General features: G+C 42.5%; 1 protein-coding gene across 3 annotated transcripts in view; it reads right to left on the reverse strand.

Moving 5' to 3' along the window:
- Nucleotides 1-10,123, reverse strand: part of KIF13A (kinesin family member 13A) — a 199,813-nt gene that overhangs the window by 30,412 nt on the left and 159,278 nt on the right. For all 3 annotated transcript variants that reach the window (XM_010848801.1, XM_010848800.1, XM_010848799.1), the window contains exons 17-21: nucleotides 9,377-9,539; nucleotides 8,030-8,170; nucleotides 6,828-6,977; nucleotides 3,973-4,134; nucleotides 2,892-3,065 (exon numbers count right to left, since the gene is read on the reverse strand). In XM_010848801.1, the coding sequence (XP_010847103.1) occupies nucleotides 2,892-3,065; nucleotides 3,973-4,134; nucleotides 6,828-6,977; nucleotides 8,030-8,170; nucleotides 9,377-9,539 (790 nt within the window). The remainder of the gene's footprint in view (nucleotides 1-2,891; nucleotides 3,066-3,972; nucleotides 4,135-6,827; nucleotides 6,978-8,029; nucleotides 8,171-9,376; nucleotides 9,540-10,123) is intronic.

A 10,123-nucleotide genomic window follows, 5' to 3' on the forward strand; every position in this document is an offset into this window, starting at 1 on the left:
ATTTATGATTGTTCCTTGCTATGGCTTAGGAGACTAAAAACAGAATTAAATTTTATATGATTATCTCCACCAATCTGCACTCTTGCTCTTAAACGCTCCCACTCCAACTTTTCAAGAAATGTTTGTTTATTTATGTCAGCGCTCGGGCTTCTCACTGTGGTGGCTCTTCTTGCTGTAGAGCACAGGTTCTAGAGTGCACAAGCTTCTGTAGTTGTGGCTCCCACATTCCGGAACACAGGCTCAGTAGTTCTGGCGCACTGGCTTAGTTGCTCCTCGGCATGTGGGATCTTCCTGGCTCAGGGATTGAACCCATGTCTCCTACACTGGCAGGTGGGTTCTTTACCACTGAGCCACCAGGGAGGCCCCGCCCACTCCAATTTTTCACAAAGAGATGAGTGAAGAGATAGACACTGAATGGACGGAGTAGTAGAGCAAATCACCCAGAACAAAGCAGCAGGCAAGGAACCACTTTCATTTCCTTCCCATTAGCAGGAAAGGGAAGGAAATGGAAGGGCTGTGCTGTGCTGAATTGGTTTAACATTATACTACCTAACTTTTTATTTTATTTGGAGACCAGTTCAGTTCAGTCGCTCAGTCTTGTGTGACTCTTTGTAACCCCATGGACTGCAGCATGCCAGGCTTCCCTGTCCACCAACTCCCAGAGCTGACTCAAACTCATGTCCACCAAGTTGCTGATGCCATCCAACCATCTCATCCTCTGTTGTCCCCTTCTCCTCCTGCCTTCAATCTTTCCCAGCATCAAGGTCTTTTCTAATGAGTCAGATCTTCCCATCAGTTAGCCAAAGTATTGGAGCTTCAGCATCAGTCCTTCCAATGAATATTCAGGACTGATTTCCTTCAGGATTGACTGGTTTGATCTCCCTACAGTCCAAGGGACTCTCAAGAGTCTTCTCCAACACCACAGTTCAAAAGTATCAATTTTTCATCACTCAGCTTTATGGTCCAACTCTCACATTCATACATGACTACTGGAAAAACCATAGCTTAACTAGATGGGCCTTTGTCAGCAAAGTAATGTCTCTGCTTTTTAATATCCTATCTAGGTTGGTCATAGCTTTTCTCCCAAGGAGCAAATATCTTTTAATTTCAAGGCTGCAGTCACCATCTGCAGTGATTTTGGAGCCCAAGAAAATAAAGTCTGTCACTGTTTCCGTTGTTTCCGCATCTATTTGCCATGAAGTGATGGGACCAGAAGCCATGATCTTCGTTTTTTGATTGTTGAGTTTTAAGCCAGCTTTTTCACTCTCCTCTTTCACTTTCAAGAGGAGTTCCTCTTTGCTTTCTGCCATAAGGGTGGTGTCATTTGCATGTCTGAGATTATTGTATTTCTCCCAGCAATCTTGATTCTAGCTTGTGTTTCATCCAGCCCAGCATTTCACATGATGTACTCTCCTTATAAGTTAAATAAGCAGGGTGACAATATACAGCCTTGAGGTACTCCTTTCCCAATTTGGAACCAGTCCGTTGTTTCATTTCTGGTTCTAACTGTTATTTCTTGACCTGCATACAGATTTCTCAGGAGGCAGGTCAGGTGGTCTGGTATTCCCGTCTCTGGAGGAATTTTCCACAATTTGTTGTGATCCACACAGTCAAAGGCTTTGGCATAGTCAATAAAACAGATGTTTTTCTCAAATTCTCTTGTTTTTTCTATGATCCAGCGGATGTTGGCAATTTGATCTCTGGCTCCTCTGCCTTTTCTAAAGCCAGCTTGAACATCTGGAAGTTCTCTGTTCAGGTACTGTTGAAGCCTAGCTTGGAGAATTTTGAGCATTACTTTGCTAGAATATGAGATGAGTGCAATTGTGTGGTAGTTTGAACATTCTTTGGCATTTGCCTTTCTTTGGGATTGGAATATTTGAAGATAGAGCCAGAATTTTAAAATGAAAATAAATTTAATGACCAATTAGGACAAACTGCACATTTTAGGGGTGAAAAAAAACTCCAGGTCACATAGTGAGTCCAAGGCCTCTGATACTAGTACTTATTAAGCCAGTTTTTAACTAGGATGTATCTTAAATCCAGGTTTCACCCTTCTAAAGGAGCAACTTTTTGGCTGTAAAGAAATATGAGGAATATTTAAAAGAATATTCAGAAAACAACAACAAAAGATTAATAAAGAATTAACAAATAGACTTGGTAAACACAGCTTAAAAAAAGTGGGCTACTTGTTTTCATAAAAATAATGACTTGACAACTGATGAATTTATTTACAGGGCAGCAATGGAGAAACAGACATAGAGAACAGACTTATGGACATGGGGAGAGGGGAGAAGAGGGTGAAACATATGGGTAGAGTAACATGGAAACTTACACTACCATATGTAAAATAGAGAGTAGGAATTGCTGTAGGTCTCAGGGTACTCAAACAGGGGCTCTGTATCAACCTAGAGGGGTGGGATGGGGAGGGAGATGGGAGCAAAGTTCAAGAGGGAGGGGACATATGTACACCTGTGGTTGATTCCTGCTGAGGTGTGACAGAAAACTACAAAATTCTGTAAAGCAATTATCCTTCAATTAAATAAATATACTAAAAAAGGCACACACGAAAAATAATGACTTAATAGACTTTACATATGTGAAATTTTACAAGTGGTGATATGGATGTGTTTTCTAAGTGTAGAACCAGAAAAAACGGACACAAATTTGAAAAAAAAGTAATCTCGAGAATCTATTACAAATTGTCCATGGAATATAATTGTAATATATATAGTGGAACTGTATGTAAAAAATAAAGTACACTTGGAGGTTAAAAAGCCTAATAAACGTGTTATGTTTCATAATGGGGAAAACCTCTAAGTTACAAGTAGACTTCTGAACTGAGTCCCGGCCGGCAGCCTCCCAAGTAGTTCATTTTGGAATGGCATTTGTACCTGACAGTGGGAGAAGGTCACGGTGTACTGGGCGTCCTTGGACTGTGGGGAAGGCACCTCAGGATCCACGACAGGGGCGGCCACCGTGGGCTCACACTGGTCCCAGAACGTGTATTGACAGAAGACGAAATTTGAGAGGTTTAAGGGCAGCCCAGTTGCTTCTTTAATTTTTACCTGAAGAGGAAAAAACAAACCAACCACAAATATAACTCACATAAAGAGAACAAACTATGCATGCTTTTCACAGGGATGAAATAAATCAGGCATCCATTTGACATCTGAAATATTCTTGCCTGGGAGATTCCATGGACAGAGGAGCCTGATGGGCCACAGTCCATGGGGTCGAAAAGAGTCGGACATGACTGAGTACACATGCATACAAGAGCATCTGTAATGAAATCTGTACCACAGTTTTGTAACTACAGTATATGAGCACAGCGACAAATGCACACATCGTTCTCAAACTTTCCTAATGACCGAGTTTCAGATACAGCTGCAACCTTTACTAGAAAAGCATGATTCACTAAACAATATACACTCCTTGCAGCTCACATACATAGAAACTTTCAAAACTTCACACAACTGCCATCATAAAGTGTGCTGTACTTCTGGAAAAAGTACTATCCATCACCATGTTTGCTGTCAGAAAGTTTAACTTGTGCCATGTTTTATGCAGGGGCTTCCCTCATAGCTCAGTTGGGAAAGAATCTGCCTGCAATGCAGGAGGCCCCGGTTCGATTCCTGGGTCAGGAAGATCCGCTGGAGAAGGGATAGGCTACCCACTCCAGTATTTCCAGGCTTCCCTGGTGGCTCAGCTGGTAAAGAATCCGCCTGCAATGTGGGAGACCTGGGTTCAATTCCTAGGTTGGGAAGATCCCCTGAAGAAGGGAAAGGCTACCCATTCCAGGATTCTGGCCTAGAGAATGCCATGGGCTGTATAGTCCATGGGTCGCAAAGAGTCGGACACGACCGAGCGATTTCCACTCACTCACGTTATATGAAAAATGCCCAAGATGTTCCATCAAATTGTTTTGAATGGAAAAGGTCACTCATCCGAGCCTCCGCAGCCCCGCCCTCTCACCCGGCATGTCAGCTTCTTGACTCGGTGAATGATTTCCCCGGTGCTGTCTACGACTTCAAGACTCCCGCTTTCACTGGAGTTCTCCGAGGAGTCGTCCTCCGCCATGCGCTCCGGGACAGCGCCTGTCACTCGCATCACTTCCACGTGGAGACGCCCTGCAACCTGGGCCAAGGAGCCAGAGCACCGTGGGGTTAAAAGGCAGCCTGTGGACAAAACCAACCTGAGACGGAAAGCATGCAACCATAACCCAAGTGAGCAGCTCCACTGGGACTACCAGGCCGCCTCCAGCAACAGGAAACTTCCAGAGCTAGTCCACTCCATCACCTGCTCTGTAATCACCGGGCTTTACTTGGAGCGAAATCTGCCTCCTGGAATCATCTTCATTCTTACCCTTCTTCTACAGGACAGTTCATGAACAGCACAAAGGCAGCCAACACATGCTACTTGGTGTCATCTATTTCCCTTATTCATAATCATTCATATTATTATTTATTCATATCATTCATATTCATTCACATACTCATCTGATCAAATACCTGGCATCGTGGGGAACACCAAGATAAAGACACAGGCTCTGCTATCTGGATGTTCACAGTCAAAAGAGGAGACAGCGAATTAAAAACCCAGGAACAACAGTATAGATTAACTGCTCTAACAGAGATATGTGTGGGTTGTCACAAGATGAATGTATCCACTCGACAAATATTTACGGAGAAGTGACTAGGATGCCAGGGAAGGACTAAGCACTGCGTTTACAACAGCAAACCAAACAGTCAGGCCACTGGGCTCATACAACCTCTATTCTCTTGGGAGCAGAGAATGTGAACAGACCTCACACGGTGGCCAGAAGCAGGGTCAGGGGTGAGATCTACTCCAGGAGGGAGGACAATTACAAAGCCACTAAGTTATAAGGAAACAGTTCCTTTAAGATGGTTTTTCTAAAAAAAGGGGTGGGTGGGTGGGGTTTGAGGTCTCCAGAATATCTTAGTGGTTCTCTGCATCATTGAGAGTTTAGCAGCGTCTCTCCTGTAACTTGTGGCACAGAACTGAAATTAACAGGAGGAATGACCCCGACCTTCGCAGACTTGGAGGGCGGTAATCAATCAGGTTTATCTTGGATACCGCACTTTAAGGCTGTAACGACAAGTTGTGAAAGGGATACACGCGCTGGGGGTGCTGCTGTCATCTTAAACAGTGAGGCTCATTCTCAAAGATAGCTCAGAGCACCTTCTGCAGAGCCACCGGCCCTGGCACCCAGGCCCTGTGAGAAATTAGTTGATGGCATTTGACATGTGAGACAAATGTGGAGGAAGGAATACGAGAAAGGGAAGAAAGGAAATATGAGAAATCAGTTAGAAGATGGTACTTCTTAAGCTTTTTACTCCTAATGGTTTTTGAGAACCTAATACATTTTTAGTAAAATTTTAGGGGTATCAATGGAACACTCAAAGCCCACCATGGACCCTAGCTAGCTTAAGTAACCCTGACTAGGGACTCAGCTACTAGGTCTCTTTGAAATTGGAGTTGTGCCCATTTTTAACATGGGAAAAAGTAAGTTAGCTCACTAGTCTCCCACACCATAGTGTTCACAGAGGGGGTTACACATGTGGGAATATGAGACATGTATTTACACATCACAGCTGGGAACCTAGGGTTTATTTTCTGGGTTCACTTCAGGCAGAGTGGAGCCCTATACTCAGCCTGCTCTAAGAACCACCATGAACCATATGTAAACTACATAGTCAGTGGGAATTTGCTATATGATGCAAAGAGCTCAAACTGGTGCTCTGTGACAACTTAGAGGGGTGGGATGGGGTGGGAGGAAGGTTCAAGAGGGAGGGGACATATGTTTACCTAAAGCTGATTCATGTCGACGTATGGTAGAAACCAATACAATATTGTACAATTATCCTCCAATTAAAAATAAATTTTAAAAGTAAAATAAAAATGTAACTTAAAAAAAAGAATCATGAAAAACAACTTAGTATTTCCAAATTTGCATGTTATTTAAGAACAAATTACTTTTAAATTTAGTAGCATCATGAAATATTGATGCTACTAAATTTAAAATGAAGACATTCGTTGATGAACTGGGTAATAAAAAAAAATGTTTGAACTTGAACATTTTCTGAAATGTTTCAGGCTGACATAAGGCCAATATAATGAAATAACTGATATACGAGAGGCATTTTTTTTTAAGAGGTGGTAACAATGGGATGGTTAAGCTTGTTTGCTTTGAATATTTCAGATTTCAAAATAATCCCCTCAAGTTACATCTTATAAGGGCTTCCCTTGTGGCTCAGATGGTAAAGAATCTGCCTGCAACGCAGGAGACCTGGGTTCAGTCCCTGGGTTGGGAAGATGCCCTGGAGAAGGGAACGGCTACCCACTCCAGTATTCTAGTCTGGAGAATTCCATGGACAGAGAAGCCTGGCAGTCTATACAGTCCATGGGGTCGCAAAGAGCTGGACATGACTGAGCGACTTTCACTTTAACTTTTATATTTTGTAAAGACCACTTAGGGGCCAGGAAGGAGCTAAAGGGTATTATGGAGGTAAGAGATTAAAAGAGAAATCAATGGGGGGCACAGAGCCGAATCTGGTTTCCAAAAGATTTCTAACTTGATTAAAACAAAATCCTGTGAACCCCAAACAAAAAACGTGTTCTAATAATCTTTTAAAGCCATGAATTAATGTTGATAGTTCCTATTCATATTAGTAGGGAAAAAAGAACGTGATCCTGAGGCTTCACCCTAGTTTCTGGATGTAAATCAAGAACATAACTTAAATCGAGTTAAAACAACAAAATCCACACTTGGGCCATGGTCATTTTCTCCCAGCCTGGCTTGTCCTTACCTCCCCCTGCTGGCTGATGATAGGAACTGCATACTGAAGCTTCACATCACAGAAGAGACACTCCAGGAACACATTCGCCACGCCAATCAGGTTGTGATTCTCTTGGGCTTCATAGAAAGGGTCACCTCGTTTCCCGCAGAGTCGCTTTGCCTGAGTGGCAGGACAGGTTGGGGGATTGGGGGTAGGGGGTGAGTAGGAAAAGAAAACATCAATCTAATACTATTTAAAACTAGCTATTTTGAAATGTTTCAAAAAGAAAGCATTTATCCACATGGGTTAAAAGTAAAATCAGAATCATGTCATACAAATAAATCAAAACTAGCACACGGGAGGGGCTTGTTAGGGCGATAACTGATGAAAAGGCTGGAAAGCCCTTCCATCAGTTACAGCCCCACCTACGACACACCCCACCCCAACCCTCCCCGTCTTCCCTGGCACACCCTACCCCACATGGTTCTACTCCCTGAGCTCTTCTTCATTTCCTTCGTTGAGTCCTTTTTTCCATTACTAGTGTACGAACAATGGACCACGCTCTCTAAAATTATTCTTAGCATGTACCCAGCCATGAATACCGCTAGGACAGCATGAGCATATGCTAATGAACACAAAACCCATGCTGGCCCATCTAAGCTGATTTTTAACACCACTGACAAAACAGCACAAATTTACTTTGTTCCACTTCATTTCACTTGAAATGTACTAAAGATGCAGAAGGTGCTAGGTATTCTCTTCACGTAGTTCCTATCTGTGTGAGGATCACATATTTTATGACCCATCCAACTGATTTCACTTTACATTTCTAATATAAATGTCCCCAGCATCACTGCAGATATTCAGTGATGCACATGTGTGTGTTCTGACAACTGTGTGTTAGTCACTCAGTTGTGTCTGACTCTCTGTGACCCCGTGGACTATAGCCCCCAGGTTCCCCCGTCTGTGAAATTCTCCAGACAAGAACAGTGGAGTGAGTTGCCATTTCCTTCTCCAATGCATGAAAGTGAAAAGTGAAAGTGAAGTCACTTAGTCGTGCCTGACTCTTAGCAACCCCATGGACTGCAGCCTACAGGCTCCTCCGTCCACGGGATTTTCCAGGCAAGAGTACTGGAGTGGGGTGCCATTGCCTTCTCCAGTTCTGATGGTTAAGTTACTCATATTCTGTCCTTTTAATGCAACCAAACTCCTTGACATTTTGTCCCTTTTACCTCAGGAATCTTTTCTTTCCATTCTTGATAAAGGTCTCTCATATCAATTAATTTATTCTCCAGCTTCTCAATAGTCCACACTTGGGTGCTCTTTCCTTTCCTCCTCACTTGAATAGCTGGCTCACTCACTATTGCTCCTCTCTGTAGAATATAGAAAACAAAAACAAAAAAACAAACACAGCAAATCTCGTTATAACGTTTTTGGACTGCTGAAGCAATGTGCGTTATCACCAAGTACAAAGTTTAAAAAAGACACATAATGTATACAAAGAAAGATGAAATCTACCATATACGGAATATTCTAGTTTATTTTCAATCTTCTTTGTAGGGCCGTGCATGCACGTTTTATTTTTAATCACACTTAGAACCAAGCAAAAATACAAATTTCCCATCCCAATTCTTTCTCCACAGTTAACCTTTTTGTGTGGTTAAATATTCTTCAGAAACATAATGTTTAATAGCAACAAAGTGATCTGTTATGGGGATGTATCACTCATTTGACTAATTAGTCTACTGCCCAACATCATGGCTGTTTCAAATGTTTGCTGTTACAAAGGTAACTATGATAAGCATCCTTGTACAAAAGCACATAAACCTTTACAAACACTTCTGTAAGTATGGATTTACAGTAAATTTCGCAAAGGAGAACTACTTGGTCAAAAGACTGAAATGCAAGAAGGCTGATGAGATACCCTCTGACTCATTTCTCACTCACTTGTCGGAGGGAAAAATGAATGGAGAAAAAATTACTTTTCAAGGTTTCTCCCTAAAGAAAAAAATCTTGAAGTTTACTGATGGAAACTTCCAAGTGGCTGCAAAGAATCCTTCTGTGTATATAAAACAAGGATCATAGGAGTTTTCCTTTCTTGTCACTCTCTCAGAATTGTACTATTATAAGATATTTACACATCCCCCATTTTCAGGAGGCATTTATATGAGAGAGAAAAGCAAGAGGAGTTAGTTATATCCATTTCTGGTTTCAGTGTTTTCTTATTTATTTCTGGCTGCAGTGCGTAGCTTGTGGGATCTTAGTTTCCCAACTAGGGAGTGGACCCTGGACCACAGCAGTGCAAGTGCAGAGTCCTAACCACTGGACCACCAGGGAATTCCCAAGTTGCAATGTGTTAAAGAAAGCATTTAAACTAGCAACTCTTTCAGCCCTCCAGATTCTCATATTCTGATCATATATACCCAAAGAGGTTTCTAGACGGGGTCTTTAAAAGAACAAACCCTCCGGCTCACGTCAGGGTCTCTTCACAGATGTTCTGCAGATGTCAGGGTGATGTTCTACCTCTCAGAAGCTACTGCTGTGCCTCTTGCCCTCCTCCTCTTTGAGAGCATTCTTACCTTCCTGTTGGCACTGAGGTTCGCAGCAGGGATCTGCAGAGTCACCTGGTAGTCGGTGAGCTTGCTCATCTCCTCGGCTAAGAAGTTTGCCTCTCTCACCAGGGTGTTGGCTTTCACCAGCTGCTCCCGAAGTTTTGCCAGACTTTGGCGAAAGAGTTCGTCCCTGTGAGCAACAGAGAAGGAAATGAGAGCATCTGGAGGAAAACTGCAATCCCGTTTTCCAAGTGAGTCATATTATTAGAAAGTAGTAAGAATCTCCTCTCAGACAATTATCTGTCAACCTATTTTTGGCAACTCACCTCTTATCCTCCCCTCTTCCCACCAGGGTTCCATGGGCTATCCACTGGTAACCAGGGATGAGGAGCAAAGGTGTGGGTAACTTAACTTCCAACCATGTTTTAAATCATATAATATTTGAAAAAGAATAGATTTTGATATGAAAATGCAAAATAAAAGCCCAATAAAGCATTCCTTTAGGAAAAAGAAATCATTATGACTTTTGTAAGCTTTGTAGTAGAGGAGTTCTAGCATAAGGAGAAGTGTTTTATGTGATTTCTTCATTTGGTAGATGTGAGAAGTAGGTACTTTCGGGGCAGCAGCAGTTTGCTTTTCAACTCTAAATGAGTGCTTCTTGATAAATATGTCTCTAACATCCTGACTGAGGAGGCAATGGCACCCCACTCCAGTACTCTTGCCTGGAAAATCCCATGGATGGAGGAGCCTGGTAGGCTGCAGTCTGTGGGGTCG

Source organism: Bison bison, unplaced genomic scaffold (assembly GCF_000754665.1).
Source record: "Bison bison bison isolate TAMUID 2011002044 unplaced genomic scaffold, Bison_UMD1.0 scf7180017864274, whole genome shotgun sequence".
NCBI classification, from domain to species: domain Eukaryota; kingdom Metazoa; phylum Chordata; class Mammalia; order Artiodactyla; family Bovidae; genus Bison; species Bison bison.